At 44.7% G+C, this 23,099-nt stretch overlaps 1 protein-coding gene across 2 annotated transcripts in view; it reads right to left on the reverse strand.

Annotated features, from left to right (window-relative positions):
- Positions 1-299: 299 nt before the first annotated feature.
- Positions 300-23,099, reverse strand: part of HOMER2 (homer scaffold protein 2) — an 84,144-nt gene continuing 61,344 nt past the window's right edge. For both annotated transcript variants that reach the window (XM_087429016.1, XM_087429017.1), the window contains exons 4-9: positions 13,199-13,291; positions 8,469-8,572; positions 5,419-5,575; positions 3,161-3,271; positions 2,390-2,470; positions 300-1,189 (exon numbers count right to left, since the gene is read on the reverse strand). In XM_087429016.1, the coding sequence (XP_087285142.1) occupies positions 1,001-1,189; positions 2,390-2,470; positions 3,161-3,271; positions 5,419-5,575; positions 8,469-8,572; positions 13,199-13,291 (735 nt within the window). In that variant the 3' untranslated portion in view covers positions 300-1,000. The remainder of the gene's footprint in view (positions 1,190-2,389; positions 2,471-3,160; positions 3,272-5,418; positions 5,576-8,468; positions 8,573-13,198; positions 13,292-23,099) is intronic.

Raw genomic sequence — 23,099 nt, forward strand, 5'->3', positions numbered from 1 at the left:
GGTCCTGGAATCCCCAAGCCACAGGCCTCCATGCCTGGAGAAGAAGGGTGGTCCCAGCATCAGAGACGCCCAGGGACAGAGCACCATAGATGGGCTCCTGGGGGGGCCTCAGACCAGCTTCTGCTGCTTCCAGTACCACCCTCCCTGCCCCAGGCAACCCAAGCCAGTCCGTGAGTTTGACCACACAGTCAGTTGCATTCATGTCTGATAATTACCCAGTGCACCAGGACGCTGGACTGCTCCACAGGGGTCCAATGGACTCTGCTGGGTGGCTTAATTAAAACACTAAATTCTGTTCATATGTTTGAGTGAACAAATATTTATTAAGCACCTACTTTGTGCCAGGCACTGCTAGGCACCCTCACCATGTGCTGTTCCCACAGCACAGTAATCTGCTCAGAAATGAAAACCAAGAAAAGGAACATTGTTGCAACCCTACAAACGGGAGTGGGTGGAAGGGGGTCGAGTGGATAGGTGATTCCCATGCCAGAAAATACACCCACCAGAAACTTGTTTTCTTTTTCTGGACAAGTCTCTACCAAGTGCTTGTTTTAAAGCATCTCAATATTTACTGAGAGGGAAGTTGTCACCTCCATGCCCCACGCACTGGTGCCTGGTGGGCATTCAAACACTCTGAACGCTATTCAGAAAAAGGAGGTGTAAAGGATATTCATATTTGGATTAGAAAATACTTTTTTCAGTTCATATGGTTGCAACAGCCCTTAAGAAAGATATAAACATCCCTGCCCTAACTGCGTAAACATTTAAGGTAGACCTAGTTCTGGATTCCTGAGTCAGAATCTTCCAGTTGTCCACAACCTCGCAAGGCCAGACAAGCGAGAGATTTCTATTCTGGAGAGGAGAGAGTGGACGGCACAACTGGTTTGAAAACACGACAAACTGCGCCTGCACGTACAGAAGCAACGCAAACGGGAGAACGTCCTAGTCCTACTTCGTGTCACACACACACTGGGGACTCACGAGCGGGCCCAGGGCCGCCCTAGTTGTCCACGCCCAGCTTGGAGAGGCCTCGGCGGAAGTCGTGGAGGTCGTCGATCTTCCCATCCAGCACCTCCAGGAAGTTCTTTAGCTCCACCTTCAGGTGGCGCTGTCGGTATTTACTCTCCTCAACGTCCGTCTTGAGAGAACGCACTTTGTCTTCCAGGTTTTGATTGTCTCTCTCTGCCGCCTGAAGCAAAACAAAAGGGAGAAGGGTCTGGAGAACAGAGTGATGCGAGCTGTGCGTCCGCTGAGACCTGCTACAGCCAAACTGTCCACTCTCCTGTGGGCCTGAGTCCCCAGACGTGTTAAGTCCCACAGCACACAAGTGGGGACCGCTGATGGCAGCATGGGGCATTTCAGTGTACCCCTCCTTTCCTGCCTGCTCCCTGGGAAAGGTGCCCACAGGCAGAGTGTACGACCAACATCTGGTCTGAAAAACAACGTCCCTACACAGAATGCAGAACTTGGAGTCCTGCCTGGGGGAGCTTGATGCTAACGACCCTCTGACACAAGGTCCAGCAGAGAAAGTCTGAAATCCCAGCACAAGGGATTTCCACCCCAGGCCCAGAGTAGTCAGCAGAGGCTACCTTTCAGTTCCGTTCTGAGGGAGAAACAGAACCAATGGGAGAGTGACTTGTTCCTCTAGTTCCAGAGAGGGGAGGCCTTTGGCCCCAGGGGAGGACTGGCTGTGCCAGACTCAGGGACAGCCGGTCTACGCACCATGCGTCTGATGTGTTACCATGGAGACCTTCAAGCTCCCAAAGGCAGGACGGCAGGAGTCCTTAAACAAGGCTCAAGCTTTGCACTCTTCATATCAAATAAGAGCTTCTGTCTTATGAGTGGGAGGCTTTTTTGAACATCTGTACAGGAACCAGTTACTAATACTGGGGTTGCGTACCTGAACACAGTGCTCCTGAAGGGAGGAGGCCCTGGGAGGTGAAGGAGGACGTGAAAACCCTCCTTTTGCGGATCAGAAATCCGAGGCCAGCGAGGGGGGGCCTGCTCAAGGTCGTGTCCAAGGTCGGTGGCTAGGGAGTGGCGAGGTGGAACAGCACCCGGGTCTGATGCTCTCAGCCCCCTCTCTGCTGTCCCCGCTCACCGCCTCTCCGGCTCTGTAGGGACTTCTGTGGGTGGGAAATAGTCACCTACACTATGGTTATGCACAGGACACCTTTGTACAAGGGGAAAACTCAAAAGACACGCACTGCTGAGTCCACACCCAGGGGGCAGAGATGGCACCTGGCATGCAGTTACTGCTGGCTCTTTATGAATAGAAAATTGCTCGCGTTTACTGTGCCAGGTATGAAAGGGAGAGGCCTTGGAGAAACAAGCAATGTGAAAAACGCCTTCTCGTCTGAGCCAAGATGGACGTGCTCCCGGCCCTTACCTCTAACTTCTCAGAGACGTATTCACACTCTGACATGAGCTGAGGTATGATTTCACTTTGTTTTCGGAGGTCTTTCAACTCCTACAGGAGACAGAAATTTGAAAAAGAATGTGAAAACAAGTCAGATAAAATGTACTCTTGAAAATCTCCAACTTGCACATACACCCATCGAAGCAGCTTTTGCAACCTGTACTGTGCATAAATAATAATGGCGATGATGCTGACACTTAACACACATCAGATAATTCTAAGGGCTGAGTGTGTTACATGCATTATTGCGTCAAGTCCGTACACCCCCAAAAGAAGACAGGTATTCTTACGATTCCCGTTTTGTAGATGGGGAAACCGAGGCTAAGAGAGCTTTGGTAACTTGCCCATGGTCTCCAGTGTCTGCGTACTTAGTTGTCCTGCTCCCCAGAAAATACACGATTGTATGACTGATGGCTCTTGCTGCATTAATTTCACAGCAGAACTCAACTTCTGATGATAGGTCATTTATAAAAGTTTCTGAGTATTTTGTAAAATGTTCATCCCCTCTTGGATGCGAGTGACTGACCATACGACAAATACAACGAGGCTGCAGAGGGGAACGGTTAGGCCTCTGCTCTGCAGTATCTGTGCCTTGGTGTGACTCCTGGCTCTGTCTCCGTGCTGATGTCCAGGCAGCTGCCGGGGCCGGTCACATGCCCCACAGCCGCCTGCTGTGTCCTTGTGATCACCTCACAAGGCCCAGAGGACACCGAGAGCACCACTCAGAGCGCTGTTACTCACTGTCTCCTTTTCTTGGAGTTCCGATTCCAGCTCCTCAATTCTTCTCTTCAACTGAGTATTCTTCTCCTTCTCCCTGTTTATCTCACTGCATTGTTCTTCCAGCTCGTCAATCTTCAATAAATATCACATGTTAAGGCAGGGATGCTGGTTGACTTTAAAAACATCACCACAGCTCTGTCAGCCTTCTTTTAAAATAAACCATAAACTAACCCACTTATCAATTTTTCCTTGCGGCTATGAACGAACTCCACGTGATCCCCCCCAATCCCCCCTACCCCGAAAAGCTGTCTGCCCCTGCCTGCACGAGATGTCTTACTTAAACAAGTCACAAAACCTGGCTTCAGGGTGCTACGGGCTTCTGGTTTTCTCTCACAGCCACAGGACAGTAACTTTAGGTTTGCTTTAAGGATCCATCACAAGCAGGGGTCAGATGTCCCATGAATCTATCTGCTTCTCTCCAGAACGATTTTTACATCATTTTAATCATGTCTTGAATTATTCTGTTTCATCTCAAGGGTTTAAGCCAGCAGGGTAGAGAATCGAGCAATTCTGTGGGACAGTGGCCACCAAATGGGATGTAATGACATTTCAAATATTTTATATCAGGATGACCTTTCCCTATTGATGCATGCAGAAGGGGCTGGGCTGTGGGCCTCTTCCTGGAGGGATGAGAGGTACAGGCTGAACTGGCAAATGCCCAGAGTGCATCTTTCTCTCCTTCCCAAGCCTGACCCCTCAGAAGGGATGCAAAGGCCTGAGACCCCCGGCACTGCCATCTGATGCTGAGGGTTTCCTGGGGGCCGATGTGTGGGCACAGAGTAGACAGGAGGAGTGGAACCAACGCACTATATTGATGGGGTCCCCACAAGCAATATAGCAGCAGTCTTTGAGGTGAAGGGCACTGGGTGGTCACCATGAGGACACTTCTCAGGGGTGGCCTGCACCAACCCTCAGGGTCTGAACCCCCAGCCACAGCAGCTGCTGTAGACTCCACCAACTTCTTCCTCCTATCCCGGAAATCAAGTTTTCAGTGCTTCCCATCCAGGGAAGCTGACACTCTTCTCAGGGAGCAAGTTCTATGAGACGCACTTCCCCCCTCCACCAGCACTGCTGTTGGTTCTTACACTCAGGCGCAAAGTGAGAAATCCAGCTCTTTGCTTGGAAAAAAAAGAAAGGGCAATTGATCCCTCTGGCAAGCAGATCGGCCAGGCCTCAGAAGGGAATGTGCCAAGTCAGCACTTGGCCTGGGCTCCTCACTGCCAGCGCTCTCGGGAGGGAAGTGAAACAATGACACAAGGCAGTTTTACATGTCAGCTGTACCGAAGTAAGTCGGTGAAACAGAGGAGTGGTCGCTGGTGGCTCTGTGGGTTGGGTGGGCAGGTTATAAACAGGGGGCAAGGGAGAGTGAAGACCAATCTTACTGTGACATGTCCCACTGAAATCCTGCACTTACAAAGCAGCCTTTGTTCACGGCCTGTGGAGTAAATGCGCTGACCATCAAAACACAGTCAGCACAGCGACCTTGCGACCTCAACTGAGGATCCTCTGGCCACCCGAAAACTACCTCATCAACTCAGCCCAGCTACAAAGAGTCTGGGTGACTAAGTACAGGGAAGGCTGCAGGTGAATTCTGAAAAAATCAAAATGTTTGATGTCAACGTAAGAGAGCAGAGGGCACACGATGGCCGTCAGCACCCACCCACCTCGTACAAGTGCCACATTCCTTTTCTCACTTCCAAATTCACATTTTTAGAAATAACGATTTGCGTGGAAGCGGGGTTTCTGAGCAAACACTCCTCATGATTTCCTGAATCTATTTTCTTCACTCACCCTCTGGATCCCTTTTCTCCACCAAAGATCACTGAACCACAGAAAATGCCAAGGGAGGGCCACCACAAGAAAAGGCCCACCCACAACTAGCATCAGATGGTGCTCTTTGTGAGGGACAAAGCCGAAGCGTCTCATTTATCTTCTCCTTCACAACAGAAATTATAAAACTTGGTTCAATAAAAGTAACAAATCAGTTATTTATCGTACGGTTGCATTCCTACCAAGACAGGCAGGGAGACAGAGGGAAGTTCAAGGGGGGAGAGGCAGCAAGTCTTCCTCCTGTCTGTGGGCATGAGGGCGAAGTGAGAGGGAGGAAGGAAGGGGAGAGAGAGAGAGAGTGTGGCTGCCCTCTCCCAGGGCCGCCTCCAGCTAGCCTCGGACCCTCCCTCCTGCTGGCTGCTCCTCCGCTAGGCTCACCCAGCGCCCACCTTGTTCCGGAGCCGGTCATTCTCATCGCGGCAGATGGAGAACTGCCTCTTCCACTGCTCCACGCTGGCAGCCGACTCCTGCAGCGCCGCGGTCAGCCGGGCATTGCTCTCTCGCAGGGTCTGCAGCTCGATCTCCCATTTCTTCACGTTGACGGCACTGCAGGGCAGGGGCCAAGAAGTGACCGAGATGGCAGGCGCCATCCATCCTGCTGCACCCCCACCCGCCTGGGGAAGGAGGATCCTGCCACCCCCTCAGTTTGCCCCTAGGAGGGCCACACCCTCTCCCACTGGTGGCCTGGCTGCAAGGACCAGGGCCAAGAGTGACTGGTGTGGCTCTCTAGTGCACACATGTCACCTTGCTGAGCTATTTTCTTAAAGAACCACTTTAGAAAACAACAGAATTCTTCTAGAAGGAAGAGATGAAGCTAAGAATGAAGCCCTTGAGTATGGTGAGACACTCCTCCCTCCTACTCCCTACTGACTCCCCACCACAGAAGGGTTCTCTCACATCCGGTTCATTCCTGAAATGAGCCTCAAGGACAGAGGTTCTGAAGTGCTGGGCAGACCACTGGGCCCTCTGAGAATCTCAGGGAAGCTCCACGGACCTTTCTGCAAGTTCCTGACACTCCTCTCCGGAGCCCAAGGATCCCAGGTTCAACAAATACACAAGCCTGGCTGCAGGTGATATGGGTCCCACTGTAACTTGTGTCTTTAAACTTAGCTCAGAGCCTTAAAGGAATCCAGATTTGAGAGCTGAGGACTTGAGGACATGGGAGTCAGTGACCAGGAATCCCTTGAGGGCAGAACTGGGGTTCTAACCCCAGTGTGTGTAAGGGAGCCCTAGCCACCCCAACGTCACCTCAGGGGCGTGGCAAGACCACAGGGCTGAGGGGCACCTCCACGGTACCACGAAAACCTTGTATTTATCTTTGATCCTATGTGTTCAGTGAAGAAGTTTTAAAAAACAAATGAACTGGAATCAGGGTCCCCTCAGTTGCTGTTCGCTTTTGACACTCCTTTCGTTTCCTTGCTTGGAGTCCATGTATCTGTGGTGCTGAATGTGACCTGAGGTGACAGGCAGAGCTGCGCATGACAAGCCCATCACAACGTTTCAGGCGTCTAACAACACCGCCTGGCTGAGGAGAGTTCTCTCTAAAGGCTTTTGTTTTTTTTAAGTAAATAAAACTGTATCTGAATAATCTGTATTACCTTTCATCCCGCAGCCTCAAGGATTTAGGAATGTGATTGGAAAATATATACTTTCAGTTTCAAATACCACAGACTGGAAGAACAGTAAAATATTACCTGATTAATTTTAGAGTTGATGATGGAGAATTTAAGGAAATGGCTTCACAGCCACTCCTGTAATTCACTTCTTCATTAAATTGAGATTTAAAAACACTTATTTTAGGGTTGAAACATTTTTATTCAGGCAGCTCATTGTGACTTAAACGACTAAAAATAGCACCTATAATTGCCTGATGAGTAAGAAAAGAGACTGGTCACAGTTTTGTCCTTTGAAGTACCTGACAAAACCCACAATCCAAAGAAGGTGGCTGAAGCTAAAGGTCACATGTTCCTTCTGGAATTCCTAGGTCAGATCACAGGAATTAAGTTCCAAGAACTGGCCAGGCCAGCTGAGTTGGAGAGGTGGGTGCCAACCCTTTGGTGGCTCCAGCTGTGGGATATGACTGGCCACCTCAGGGAAGGTTCCTGAAGAGACTACAGCTGCAGCCTTACCTGAAAGGAAGGTAGTATGGGGTGGTGGAAAGATTTACTAGCCATGTGACCTTGGGCAAGGAAGGACTCGCTTTACCACTTGGGACTCAGTTTCGTCATCTGTAAAAGGGGGAATTCATATGATACAGCTCTTAAACAGGGCAACTCTGAGGAGAGCAGCTTCTCAGCCACAAAGAGGCTGGGGGAACCTGGCCAAACCCCCTGCCAGGTGAGCAGGATTCCAAAAGACAGCAGCTCTGAGTGTGCTAACGGGGCGAGCCCACACCGTGAAGTCCAGCCTAGCCTTTGGGAAATGGGCCACATTCTCAAGATAAAAAAACACAAGCACAGGGGCCGCCTGGTGGCACAGTGGTTAAGTTCACACACTCTGCTTCGGTGGCCCAGGGTTCGAGGTTCAAATCCCAGGAGTGGATAGACGCACTGCTCATTAAGCCATGCTGTGGCAGCATCCCACAGACAAAATAGAGGAAGACGGGCATGGATGTTAGAGCCAATCTTCTTCTTCAAAAAAAACATAAAACAAAAAACAAAAAACCACACAAGCGCTCATTAAAACTAAAATCTTGTTGATATCATTATGGGGACTGTATTAAATTTATAGATCAATTTAGGGAAACTGATACTTTTCAAAATATCAAGGCTTCCTACCACTTCCCAACAGAATATATCTTTCTATTTGTTAAATTATTCATTTATGGTCCTCAAAATCATTTTAAAGTTTTCTTCACATAGATCTTTGCATTTCTTAAGTTTATTCCTGTGTATGTTACGGTTCTGGTTTATATTGTAAAGAAAATCTCTTCTTCAAATATATATTCTATGTGATGTTTGTATATAAAAAAGCTATTGATTTGTGTGAGATTTTATATTATTTTTAATAGTTTCTTAGGCTTTTACATGTTTTTCTGGATGTTCAAGATTCAATCTTATCATATACAAATAAATGATAATTTTGGCTCCTCAAAAAACAAAACAAAACACAAGCACAGGGACACATCTCTCTCACATACACACACTCTTTCACACACTCATGTACTTTGTCACATACTACTCACATACACGCATGCAAACACAGTCACTCTCTCTCACACCAACACACTCACACACATGAATTGTGTATGATGTGGTCTGTCAGACAGAGAACAGCCATGAAGCCAGTGGTCTACCTTTGGCCAGGAGACAAGACTGGATGACGCTCTGAGCAGAACTCAGTCTCCTTTCTCAGTTTCGTGAACCCCCACCCAGCAGGAAAGTCTTCAGGGAACTGCTGAACTTGGAGATAATAGCATCTGGATTTTAAACACCCTTACCTCTGTGTCAAAGCGATCTTCAGCTTGTCATTCTCAGACTTCAGGTGTGTGTCAGGACCCGCATGAGAGGCCTTCTCATCGTCCGTCCCATTGACACTGGATGCCTGAGTAGAAGATGGGGTTTCACACCCAGATTCCTGGCCAAAGCCAATCACCTTCACACATTATTGCTCATCCTCACAGCGGCAGCAAATCAGGCATGAGAAAGTGTGTTTATGAGTGTGGGAGAACCAACATCCAACCAGAGTGCGGCTAAGACTAATAACAAAGAGGATCAAGAGCGAAGGAAAAGGCCTGAAGTGTCCACAGAGTTCAGAAAGTCTGTGCACTGTCCTGACAAGAGAGCAGCCGGGGCCGTCATTCAGAGCCTTTTCACTCAACTTTACAGACAAATCTAACAAGCTTGGATACCTGATCTCCTTAAATGATAGAGAACAGAAGCCACAGATTAAAAGGGGAGGAGGGATTTACAACAAGGAACAAGAAACAATGAATGAGGAGAGAAAAAGTATTAGAAGCTGAGACAACTTAAAAACCCTGGGGCTACAGAGAGTTAGATCAACACACTCATTAAAAAAACAGGAATCAGGGGCTGGCCCCGTGGCTTGGCAGTTGGGTGCGCGTGCTCCGCTACTGGCGGCCCGGGTTCGGATCCCAGGTGCACACCGACGCACCACTTGTCCAGCCATGCTGAGGCCGCGTCCCACATACAGCAACTAGAAGGATGTGCAACTATGACATACAACTATCTACTGGGGCTTTGGGGAGAAAAAAGGGGGAAAAAAAAAAGGGAGGAGGATTGGCAATAGATGTTAGCTCAGGGCTGGTCTTCCTCAGCAAAAAGAGGAGGATTGGGGGGCCGGTCTGGTGGCGCAAGCAGTTAAGGGCACGCGCTCTGCTGCAGCAGCCCGGGGTTCAGCGGTTTGGATCCTGGGGGCGCACTGATGCACTGCTCGTCAGGCCATGCTGTGGCAGGCGTCCCATGTACGGTGGAGGAAGATGGGCATGGATGTTAGCCCAGGGCCGGTCTTCCTCAGCAAAAAGAGGAGGCTTGGCAGATGTTAGCTCAGGGCCGATTTTCCTCACCAAAAAAAAAAAAAAGAGGAGGATTGGCATGGATGTTAGCTCAGGGCTGATCTTCCTCACACACACACACACAAAAACAAAAAAACAGGAATCAGATATGGATGTTTGCTGTCTCCATTACTATTTAGCATTGCTATGAATATCCTGAAATGTTTTCTGTGATAAGTCATACCACATAGAGGTGAAATCTCATTTGGTCTTGGAGAAGATCTTAGAAAGACCTTATTCAGCCCCCAGTAAGCATAGAGGCAAAGGAAGGAACCATGAAGGGAATGAGGTATAAATTTGACTCACTTTAAATTTCTGCATTGCAAAAAAATGCCATAAACAATATTGGAATGCAAACAAAAACACGGAAAAAATATTTGCAGCAGATACTAATACCAGAATGTTAATATCTTCCCTATATTAAAAAACTCTTAGAGTCTTCATCTTTTAGTGCTACACACTGAAATATTTATGGATGAAATAAGATGCCTGGGATTTGCTTTAAAATATAGGGGGAGACAGAGGGGGTGTAGATAAAACGACTGGTCACAAATTCCTAATTGTTAAAGCTGACCTACGGGTCCATCGGGTTCATCACACAACTCTGCCTAGCTTTGTATACGTTCAAAAATATGCATGTGAAAAAATAAAGTTCTTGAAAATCAATACAAAAAGATTAACACTTTAATTTTTTTAAAAAAGGAAAGAATACGCAATTGACATTTACAGAAGAAATGCATGGGCTCAACAAACAAAAAAAATATTTACTATCACTAGCAAAGAAATACAAAATGAAAAAAGCCAATAACATATTTTTCTTCTGTCAAATCATCAAAGCTTTGTTGGTGAGGCTGTGGGAGGAAAAATCATTCTCATTCACTCTTAGTGGGAGTTAGAATTGTACATTTCATTTCTATTTATTATTTTTTTTGGTGAGGAGATCAGCCCTGTGTCAACATCTGCCAATCCTCCTCTTTTTTTGCTGAGGAAGACTGGCCCTGTGCCAACATCCATGCCCATCTTCCTCCACTTTATATGGGACACCGCCACAGCATGGCCTGCCAAGCAGCGTGTTGGTGCGCACCTAGGATCGAACCGGCGAACCCACGCGGAGTGTGCGCACTTAACTGCTTGCGCCACCAGACCGGCCCCTAGAATTGTACATTTCTATAGGCTAAGTTTGCAGAATTCATCAAAAGCTTTTTAAATGTTCCTACCTTTAACCCAATACTTTCACTTCAAGAATTGGTTCTGCAGAAGACATCAAATGCACAAAGATGTACAAGAACGTTGATCATGCTGTTATTTATATTAATAAAAAATTGGAAACAACATAGATGTCCCAAATTATAGGAGGTTAATGGAATAAGCTGTGATACAAACACTGGAATACTGTCTAGCCATTAAAATAGTTTTGAAAAGGGGATATTTGAAATCATGAGAAAATGATCATAACATATCTAAGTAAAAAAAAAAAGTTAAAAAGAATAACATAAAATATATTGGAAAACTACATTAGGAAGATATACCAAAATATTAACAAAATAGCTTTGAGTGGTATGAAAGCAGGTAATTCTTATTCTCTTCTTCATAGTATGGCATATTTTTTATTTCTGCAATAAATATGTATTGCTTTTATAGTCAGAAAAAAACCCACATTAAATGATTTGTAATGAGGTTGTTCAAAGTCTTCAAATATTTGGAAAACTTGGCCAAAGTGTTCATTTACTTAGAGATTCAAGAAACCAAGCAATTGTATGATTTCTAACAAAAAGAAAAAGAAAAATGTACGATGAGCTCTACATCTGGGGAAACATCAGGAAGGGTAAATAAAAACTTAGAGGTAAATAAAGCTTAGAGGCAAAAAACTATATATAATTAACACATACATATAAAATAATATATTATGGGTACACTTGATTTTTTAAGGTTTAAAACACTTTTGGGGGGAAAACAAACATTAAAACAAAAACTTGAAAGAAATTCAGGGGGCCGGCCCTGTGGCACAAGCGGTTAAGTGCGCGCGCTCCACTGCGGCGGCCCGGGGTTCGCTGGTTGGGATCCCAGGCACGCACCAATGCACCTCTTGGCAAGACATGCTGTGGGGGCGTCCCATATAAAGTGGAGGAAGATGGGCACACATGTTAGCCCAGGGCCAGTCTTCCTCAGCAAAAAAAGAGGAGGATTGGCAGATGTTAGCACAGGGCTGATCTTCCTCACAAAAAAAAAAAGAAGAAGAAGAAGAAAGAAATTCTGATATTAAAGTTTAAAGATATTGCTATAATATGTGGTATTCAGAAAAAGATTGTATATTAGAAACTCTTTAGACCATGGACCATTTCAGGTACCCAATTTTATAGATCCTCAGAGATTACTCAGTACAGTAATTCGTATACTAAATTAACAGTATCATTTAGATTTATACTAAAAATTATTTATAAAGATTCAGGAAAGTTCTTGATCACCTGACGTCTAATGTACATTCATCTCCATAAATCCATGTGAGGCATCTTGTGTATGATGCAGCCTCAGCCACGGCTGCTGTAAGGCTGACGGTCAAGTCTAGAGTATTGATCCTGACTACTCGAGATGCCCAGGCTTCCCGGGCCTCTTCCTACCAGTTGTCCCTGGCATCCATCCCTGTGGCTGCTCTGGCCCAGCTGTTCTCCACCTCCAGCCTCCTTGCCACCAGTCTTCCTTCCCTCCATCACTCCCTGACTTCCTTACCATCCACATGCAACCCTCATGTCGATTCCTGTTCCGTAGTCATAAAACACCTCCAATGTCTGCCAACTTCCAGCAATAAATAATTAAATAAAAAACTAAGAAATAATAAACTATCCACTAATGAAGAATTCCAGGTCTTTCACAGTATCTCCAAGTTTATCTCTGTTCCTCCCACAGCACACCTCAGCCCAGCCAGGCAGACTCCTGGCTGTCTTGCTATTACATCATGCCTATTCCTAATCCCAAACCTTTGATCTTGATGTCTCCCTTTCCCTGTCTATCTACACATAACCTTGTCACTAGGTGAAGCCTTCCGCCCACCACTACATATGCCAATCTAGACATCAGGAATGCAGGTGTTTTTATTTCAGGTTAAAATAGGTCCCTTTTAGTCACTTATCACACTTTTAAGTAGAGGGACTACTCAATTCCTGGCAAAGCCACATCTCCTTTGGCTAAGCCAAAGCTGTTGGAACACCATCTCCCACCTGACTTTGTTAAAATAGGCCAACAGAGATGAGGGCTCTCTGGTATCAATCAAGTTTTCTCTCTCACGGGCACAAGGCACCTGCATTTGTCAATAAGCATCCTTCATATAGATCTCACCTCCCAGCAAAGAAGGGAGACATGCTGCCTTGCCATTGGGATTTAAACACAGGGACCAGAGAATGCCTGTCAGAGGCCAGGGACACGTATTAACTCTAATCTCATCAACTGTTTCCTGTCAAAAATACATCATCGTATCCTGAAAAATTCAAGAGTCTCATAAAAACATATCACATCCATCTCACTGTGAGCCAGCTAATAGTTGAAAAAGCCTTCAAAATGCCCTGCTGCTAAAATTCCCTATTTTTTGTCAAAAGTGACAAGAAACAAAGAATCTCCATCACTGATCGCAGTCAGACTTACTTTATGGACAAACCACTTACTTGGGAATGATTACTCGGGGTCTCGATTTTCTCGTGGGACTTGTCTCTGGCTAGTCTGGCCGCTTCTTTCACTTCCTGGAATTTCTCTGCAAACTGAACACAAAGAATAGTTAACGAGGTTTTTCGTAACCTTATACACAGCTGATATTCAGAACCTACGTTTATTATTTTGCATTCACTTTAAGCCAATAAATTCTGTATAAATCCAGAAGAAGAATCTTATTTGAGATTAGAAAGAAAGGAATATAAGGAATGCTTTTCCAGGAAACACTGTTAGCCAAGGTCAGATCTGAACCTATTTCTAAGCTATTAAAGCTAGTTTGATGATGAAGTATTAAAAACAAACACTTCTGGTCAACAGTAACTAATGCAAATACAAGAAAAGAAATTTATCTGTACCACAAAAAGAATCCATGAAAAACTTCATAATCTCTATCAAAAGATCCAAGAACTCTTACAAGTCACTGTCACGAAAAACAAAAAGTTGGGGAGAAGGAACTGTTCTAGATTTTAAAAGCTTAAGATATAAAATAGTAAAATGCAGCATGTAGCCTATGAGTCAATCCTGTTCCAAACAGACCAACTATAAAAGACTTCCGGGGAACAATGGGGGAAATCTGAACACAGACTGGATTAGATGACATCAAGGAATTACTATTAATTTTATCAGAAGTGCTAATGATGTAGTTATGTTGGAAAATGTCATTATTTTTTAGAGATAAATACTGACATTTTTAGGCATGAAATGTCTTGATGTCTGTAATTTACTTTAAAGTACTTCAACAACAATAAAATAGATGAAGAAATGTGGCAAATGTTAACAACTGTTAAATCTAGGTGATGTGTATATGGGTATTTATTATACTATGCTCTCTATTTTTTTTAAATGTTTTAATATTTTCATAATAAAAAAGTTCTTAAAATCCCAGGACAATCACATCAATCACTGGCTTATAGTTACTGACAAGGCAACTGATTTTAATTAGCAACTACACTGTTCAAACAAAGAACATTCTGTGATAGATAATGCTGGCATTAAAAGGCAAAAGAGACCTAAACGTGGTTGCTGAGAAACAAAAAAATCTAGCAAGTTGCAAGGCTACCGGCAATTCAGTGGCTTTTTCCAAGAACGCATTGATTTCTGAGCAGAGGCTACACTCCGAGTATCTTCCTAATGCCGACAACAGTGGTCTGCTTTGGGAAACCCTACTGGACGACAGACACTGGTGAACCAAGCCCCTGTCGAAGCAGAAAAGGCCAGCTTTTCTGTTCTGGCCTGTGTTGCTTCCACAGGCCTGTAAATAAAGCCACAGCCACAGGGCTTCATATTTAACCATTCCAGAGCTCAGAGGAAAATCACATTACCTGTTGCTTAAACCATGTGAGGTCCAGCAAGGATGGACAAGGCACCAACCCTCCCTTTTCGGGGCTCCTTTAAGTAAAAATATCATGTCATGTACTCCTTGACAGCAGAGACCATGCCTTTCCTCTTTGCACCCGCCCTCCACTCCTGGCAGAAAGCAGGCACAAGCAGGCTTGTTCAGTGAATGAACGAACTCTAGGCTCCAGGTTTGCACACCTCGGCCACTTGAAAAAAAAAATCATGTCAAAGGTGCAGGCCTAACCTAAGAAAGGTACAGCTCTTCCTCGGCCAGATAACCGAGAACGCAGCTCAAGGAGGTACTGTGGTCAGCGTCTGGGAGTATTCTGCCCCGTCTTTCTGCTTCCTAAGCTGACCTGATTGGATCAACCTAGGAACTAGGGAGGGCATCTTTCACAATATGAAGCTTATCCCAGAAGAGATTATGCACAGGTACCATAAAGGCTTTCAATCTTATTAAGACATTAAAAGATGCAAATTTTAAAGGTATTATTTTAAATGTTTTGTGCCTAGTATCAAAGTCAAATATGATTTGAAGAAAATTGTAGCACACAAGGTTCGCAATAGACACCCCTGCTAATTGAGTCTTGCCCATGCTGTGCTCAGTAAGGTCGGGGCTGGCTCTCTCCCCACAAGCCTCTCAATGCTTTACCAGGCTCCCAAATCAAAAGTGCTCTGTTTTTTACAGATCCTTCCCGTCTCTGTCAGGTCCCTTTCTCTCAGGGGTCTTATTCAAAGTTGCTTGTAAACTAGATTGGACATGTCATCAGCCAGTGTCATGCTCATTTAGTCACCAAACATGGTCCAAGCACCACTCCCCCTTTCAGTGAACAAATATTTCCACTGTACCTGAACTGGGCCGTGCACATAGCTGGGTGCTGGGGCATGTACACTGTGTCAGCATCAGATACTGCTCCTGCCTCCCAGAGGGCCAAGAGTTGAGTAGTAAGAGACAATGGCAAACAAGTCAGTAAATAAAGTTTTGTAAGGCTTTGATAGAACAAGTTGCCTCTGGACAGAGCTTGGGGCCTCCATTCTGTCTGCCTTCTCCTACCTTACCCTGAACATCCCCAAATGGTGCAGACCTTAGCTCAACTCTTGGAGACTCTCAGCCCAGGGCACAAACCTTCAGTTCCAATGGGCTCTTCTCTCTTTGTGCCCTGACACCCATCATGGTGGCCCTTCCTGTTGTCCCATAGTCCTTGCCTTGGATGGGCATACTTACCACCCTCTTCCCCCAGACCCTCAGCACAACCACGTCTATACGTTAAGGAGTTTAACGGCTTCTTGACACACATTCTCTCGTTTGCTCCTCATCACCATTTCTAGTTTGTAGGACAAACTAGAACAGGAATTCTCATTTCTAGTTTCCAGAGAGGTTAAGACTTGTCCATGGTCACATGGCTAGTAAATGGTAAACCCACACCTGGGCCCAGATCTGACTTCCACACGATCATTCTACATGCCCAGTTACCTCCTTGTGCCAACAGGAATGCCAAGAGTCTTGCCCATAGCAGTTGCTAAACATTTATTGATCGGATTTTCCATTTGTAAAGAGAAGCCCCATCACCTCAAAATGTAAAACAAAATCGTACTCACTCTCTTTTTAAAAGAAAATTACTTATAAAATAGACCATGGGAATCTTTAAGGCAAAGACAGAAGATCAGACATGGGGTAAGGGGCCCGGATTACAAGTTCTGATTTCACAGCTCTCCTCAGCTACCTTGTTTAACTGTCCTCCTTCTCAGTTATAAAAGGGAGACAACGAGCAACTGTCACATGTACATCAAAACACACATCCTTACAGGACTTCAAGGTGATAATGCCGTTATAAATAATAACAGCCTAGAACCTCTTAAAAAAAGGAAAAAAGGACATGTATTCTTGGCTCATAGGGATGAAATAAGAGTGGTTATAACATATAGAGTCTTACCATGCACTCACAGGACCCTTAGGTACGCTTACTACTATCAATATACAGATGGGGCACAGGTGGGTTTTGTTAACTGGCCGAAGTCACACTGGGATTGAACACAGGCCATCTCACGCCAGCACTGGACGCTACAGTGTCCTATGATTTACCTGCTTAACTGCTACCTCAGCTAAGATGCCCAACCGTGACCCTTATCAGCCTTTCAAACGCAGGCAAATGAACCACTCTGAACCTCAGTTTCTTCATCTATAAAATACGGATAATACTGCTCGTCTACGGGTCACTGGAGGACAAAAGACAGGGCTCTGCTAGGTGTCTGACAAGGGTTCAACAAAGGGAAGCACAGCTCCTCTGGCCTTGATTTGACTTGTTTCTTCAAGTAAAATGACATCTAAAGCCTTAAAACCATGACCTTTAGTAAAAGAGCTCCACAAAAGGGCAAATTCATTCATTCAAAAATATTTACTAATTATTTTGATGTGTTAGGGACAGTGCTGGGGAAGCTGAAACACTTAAGAAAGACTTGGTTCTTGTCCTCAAAGAAACTCTGAGTCCATAGAGGATTTTGTTTTACATTCAAACAGGTGCGAGTCAAAAAGAAAATAAGCTTAAAACGTAATGAGGTAGGATAATATCAGATAAATTTTAAATAAATACTCATTTAAGAAGATGTATATTATCATGCATTAGTAGATGCATGATGGAAATAGCCCTACCATTTGTACAAAAATTAGCTTATGACAAAGGAGCAATCACAGATTAATGGAGAAGATTATTTAACATATAATGATAGAGATAACTGTAGTAAACTGGGGGAAAATGAATTTAAATCCTTACCACAAACCAGTAGCTTGATTAAATTATTGATGAATTAAAGGGGTAAGTATTTTTTAAAAAACAAACCTTAAAAAAATCTGTATGCAAACAAAATCGAACATTTACCAAACTTGTGCTTGAGGAGTGAGAGAGTAATTTTCTAAACTTGGAAGAAACGAAAGAAAATCACAAAAGTGACAGACTTGACTATATAACAATTTCAAGCTTTTGAATATAAAAGGAAAAAAACTAAATCAGAAGGGAAACAACAGCCTGGGGGAATATCTACAGCTAGACCAGTACAACAGAAAAAAAGGCTATTACGTTCAGTATAGAAAGTCTGTACAAAATGAAAAGGAAAATATGAAAACTCCAATATATAAATGGCAAAATTCACAAACAAAAAATACAATGAGTAGGGGGCTGGCCCAGTGGCGTAGTGGTTAAGTTCATGCACTCTGCTTCAGCAGCCCAGGGTTCGCAGGTTCGGATCACAGGCACGGACCTATGTACCACTCACCAAGCCATGCTGTGGTGGCGTCCCATATAAAGTAGAGGAAGATGGGGCATGGATGTTAGCCCAGGGCCAATCTTCCTCAGCAAAAAGAGGAAGATTGGCAACGGATATTAGCTCTGGGCTAATCTTCCTCACCAGAAATAAAAAAAAAATACGAGTAAACAACTTATAGAAAAGATCGTTCAGCCTCGCTGGAAATGCAAATAGAAATAATGAGGTACCATTCTTTGCCTGCTGAATTAGCAAACACTAAATACAACGATAATACCTGGTGCTGGTGAGAAATTTCTGGAGCATTGGCTATTGGTACAGGCCCCCTGAGAAGCAATTTGGAAATACCTATCATAAGCAAAAAAAATGGTCTTACCCACTGACTTAGTGATATTACTTCTGGGAAACTAGTCTATGAAAATAATTGAGAATATGAAAAAAAAGGCCTTCAATATAAAGAAGTTAATCCTAGCATTATTTACAATGAAAAGCTGGAAGCAATCCAGAAACCCGAGGAGAAAGGTGGGAGAGCATTTCCCGTCACAGCCTCCAGCTGTTAGGAAAAGAAGACTAGTCACTGCGAGAGATGCCAGACGACTGTCCTTCAGTGAAAAACCCCCTCTAAGTCTTCAGTTTCCTAATATTCCCCCCTCATTATAAACAAGCACATACGCTTGTAAATTTAGAAAGTATAGTTTAGAAAAAAATATTTTTTTAAACCTGTAGTCCCATCCCAGAGATAAGCACTAACCACATAAACTTGTTATTTCTCTATCTGTATATATGCATTCATCACACATATTTCTTTTAAAAAATGGAATGATATTGTACATCCCATTTTATAGCTACTTTCACAATTAACAACATGACATTAATATTCTCATGCAATTATACGATCTTCTGCTACATCATCTGAGTTGCTGCACAATATTACCCTGAAGGATATACTGGAGTTCATTTAATTTCCTACTGCTGGACATTTAGGCTGGTGTTTTTGTTTTTGCTGTTATAAATGATGCTGCAAGGAAAATCCTTGTAGCTAAATCTTTGTACTCAGTGACAATTATTTCCTTGGAATAGATAGAATAGAATAGAATAAATGAGGGCCGGCCCCGTGGCTTAGCGGTTGGGTGCGTGCGCTCCGCTGCCGGCGGCCCGGGTTCGGATCCCGGGTGCGCACCGAGGCACCACTCCTCCAGCCATGCTGAGGCCGCATCCCACATACAGCAACTAGAAGGATGTGCAGCTATGACAGACAACTATGTACTGGGGCTTTGGGGGAAAAATAAATAAATAAAATCTTTAAAAAATAAATAAATAAATAAAAAAAATAAAAAAATAAAAAAAAAAATAAAAAAAAAGAATAGAATAAATGAAACCCATGGATCTAAGGATATTCAGACCATAAAGCTTTCTGAAGTATATGCCAAATTCTCATGTCCTTACTTACTAGAATCATTTTCTGCAGTTTTTAAACTTGTGGTAATAATGTTAGTCAAAATCAAAATCATTATCTTCGTCATTATCATGATAGAAAATGAGAGACTGTTGTTTTATTTTACTTGTGGCTTTTTTTGGCCTTGGCCACTGAAGACCATGTGGCAGACGCTACCTACTTGCTTATTCAAAATCCATTTCTTCTTTTCTCTTAGCTCAACAGAACCTCAAATTTGTCTGGAGCAGGAAATTTCCTGGGTAGTAGAGAATGAGAACTAGTCTAAGCTGGTCATGGCAACCTACTTTCCTGCCTTTTTTTCCTCTGGGTGTGGGTGGAAGAGGGTGGCCTAGGGATCCAAGACTGACAATGGGACCCAAGAAGAAGTCTGCCAAGGGAGTTTACAGGGAGGCTACTGTGGAACCACCCTTCTGCCTCTTGCCTCTTGCCATGAATGCAGATGTGATGGATGAAGCTTCAGAAGCCATCTTATCACCATGAGGGAAAGGCCAATAAAAGAAACAAACAAAACATGCAAAGCCCTCAGCCCCAACACTATGGAGCCACTGTACCAATGCTGGCAATCTCCGGCCTTAGGACTTCTCTTTTGTATGAAAAGAATACCCTATTTGTTTAAGCACTGTGATTAGGTTATCTGTTACTTGCAGCCAAAAGCATTCCAACTAAAGCATATCAAAAGAATGATCAATATCCCCTATTAAAAAAAATTGGCCCCTAATTCAGGAGACAGAAAGGTACGAGATGAGACAGGGCAATGTTCTTACAACTACACTGAGTTAATGCAGTGAACATAACGATACAAATTCAAATTACAGATGAAATCATTGAAACGGGTAAAAGCGAATGCCTTGTGTGTGTCAGGGTTTAGACAGATCAATCACAGAGCACTAGCAATGCCATCCTGGATCACTCCCCTCCATGGCAGAATGTGTTTCCTTCTGTCTGTGATGAATGAGATGGAGCCAAACTTAGAACAGTGACATCTCAAGGTCAGATGCCAGAAAGAATCTAAACTTTAACAACTGGCTCATTCTCACATTTGGTTCTCCTTCCTTTCGTCTTTTTTCACAAAATCCTCCTTTGATCAGAACATGCAAGTCTCTTTTCAACATCCTTTAGTAGCTGGGGTATTACGTCCTCTCCAGTGGGTGGACAGATGAGGCCCAGTGTACCTCTGCGAATACACAGCTTCTATCATTTTTGGAAAGCCTATCTAAAGAGCAGAAAGTGTCCCTGTAATCCTTTTTGGATGGTGGTGTGAAGTGGTCCTTATAATGGAAGCAGTGAAGACTAAGGTATCTATTTTCCTTCTGGGGGTAGAGAGCGAGTTGTGTATAAAGTGTTCTTAAATGGAAATACACACTGCCGTTCCTTTTTCTAGCCTAGTTATAGTGTTTGATCACCAATTCCTCTTTCAGGTGGTTGCTCTGTGGAGTCAGGAATATTCAGCCAGAGCTGTCCCCTCAGCAACACATCTTGGGAACCCTTTGGGCCCAAGCTCCTCTTTGCTAGCTAATTGCCATGTGTCGACACGGCCAGCCTCCCTTCATAGTAATTGATCAGTGTGTGGTTAATCATTCCTTCAAAGAGAAGGGGAACAGTGGATTTGGAACATTTTGAACAAAAGAAACATCTGAGGCCTTATCTGATAAGTCTTTGTGACAATGGCAGGTCACAGTTACTGAGTGGAGACTCCCTCGCTGCCAGAGGAGACTGAGTGACTCAGGAAGACGGGCACTCCTCCTTAATGACAGGACACTTTTTCCTGTCTAGGAAAAACCAGAAGTGGCCACACTTAGAAGCAGGTGCAGCTCAACATCTCCCCAGTTCTCAGAGGCACAAAGAATTGAACGTTAAGAATTTGTTCTGATTTTTGTTTTGAGTTCTCCCTTCTTTCAATTCTTTTCACTGAAACTTTTCCCCTTTATCCTTCCTAGCTGCTTTGATTCCTCCAAAGATGGAAGAAATTGGTCCAGGCAGCTGGGAGTGATTCTCTCAAACCATCCTGGGCTTCAGTGAAGAACTCAGGCCCTGGGCGGGATCAGGGGCACATGACCGAGGTGGGCCTGGCCAACACCGTGTCTCTGACAGCAGACCCCCCATCTCGCCCTTCTCCAGAGGTCTGAGGCTTCCAACCCTATGAGTCTGGATATGAGGCAGGTGTGGGAAGGGGCCACTTGGCAGGGGAGGGGGCGCTCCCACCACTCCTCTTCCCCCTACCAGGTACTTCTTCAGAGGGAAAAGGCATGCAATTCCCACTCCCCACTTCGGACAGAGGTTCTGGTATCATTCTTTCAACAAATCACCATCATACTTGCCTCCACTTTATATAAATTCTCTCTGATCCTCACAGCACCTGTTCCTCTTCCTCTTTTCAGAAAACGGCAGCACCATCCATTTATCATCATTGCCGAGTCTTTGCCTCCCACGTCCACTCACCAAGTTCTGCCACTTGAGCTCCTCAATACCTTCTAAATCTCTCCAACTCTTACTCAAGCCTTCATCATCTCCGATCTGGACTAGAACAACCTAATCTGTCTCGATGCCATAAAAATCTACCTAAAATGCAAATCTGATCATTTTCCTTCTTGGCTTAAAATCCTTCACAGGCTATAGGATAAAGTCCAGAAAGTAGCATGACATATAATGCCTTCCAAGGGCTGGCCTCCACCAGCCTTAACCCCCCAACCCAAAACCTGGACACCCTGTTAACAGTGAACCATTTGCAGCTTTCCTCGCCCAGTGTCAACGATTTTGCTCATGCTACTCCTGTCGTCTGAAGGATGACGGAAAAGAGAAACCCTCCCTGTAGGCATGACGTGGAACGTCTCCTTGTCCAGTGTGCACAGGGGAGGCGCCTGGAGTAGGGATCTACACTGAAACCTGGGAAATGGTGAAGGGCTGAACTGCACGGGTAGGGACTGGGAATAAATAAAGTCAGAGGGTTAGTGACAAATAGATCTGGGAAATGGCTACAACAATGGGCCCAAATGGAACCAGAGCCTGAAAATATTCACGTTCCACATGAATGCTTGCAATGGACTGAACGGTTGTATCCCCCACAATTCTTATGTTGGAATCCTAACCCCCAATGTGATGGACTAGGAGGTGGGGCTTTCGGGAGGTGATTAGGTCATGAGGGTAGAGCCCTCATGAAAGGGATAGTGCTCTCATAAAAGGGACCCCAGAGTGCTCTCTTGCTCTCTTTCTACCATGAGAGGATGCAATGAGAAGTTGGCAGTTTGCAACCTGAAAGACGGCCTTCGCCTGAACCTGACTAGGCTGGCACCCTGACCTCAGACTTCCAGCCTCCAGAACTGTGAGAAATCAACTCCTGTTGTTTATAATACCCAGGCTATGGTATTTTGTTATAATAGCCTGAACGACTAAGACAGTGCTCTTCCAAAGTCTCCACCCTTCGCAGCAAAGAGAATCCTTAAAACTAGGAGGCAGGCACGGCTGCTCTCTGGATCCCCAGTCATTCTCCTCCTGCAGGCAGCCTAGCGCTTGCTCAAAAGGCTGATGGACACACTGGCCTTGGTGCCAGGGAGAGAGACGCCACGTGGCCTTGACAACACATACTCCTGCTCTCCACGGCCACCAAGACTTCTGACCCTGCTGAGTGTCAACTGCCAACAACAGTGACCCACTCTAAGTCCCCAATTCTGCATCACACCTCTAAGTGACCAGCCAGCTCCCTGGTGGAAAGCTGATTACATCAGGCTCCTTCTTCCAGAGCAAACAGTGCTTTATCCTCATCAGAACAGACACTTCCTATGGACTGGTGTGCCTCTGCCAGCCCCACC

The sequence above is a fragment of the Ceratotherium simum genome, chromosome 3, assembly GCF_057802395.1.
Source record: "Ceratotherium simum simum isolate JZ-2026a chromosome 3, ASM5780239v1, whole genome shotgun sequence".
In the NCBI taxonomy this organism is placed as follows: domain Eukaryota; kingdom Metazoa; phylum Chordata; class Mammalia; order Perissodactyla; family Rhinocerotidae; genus Ceratotherium; species Ceratotherium simum.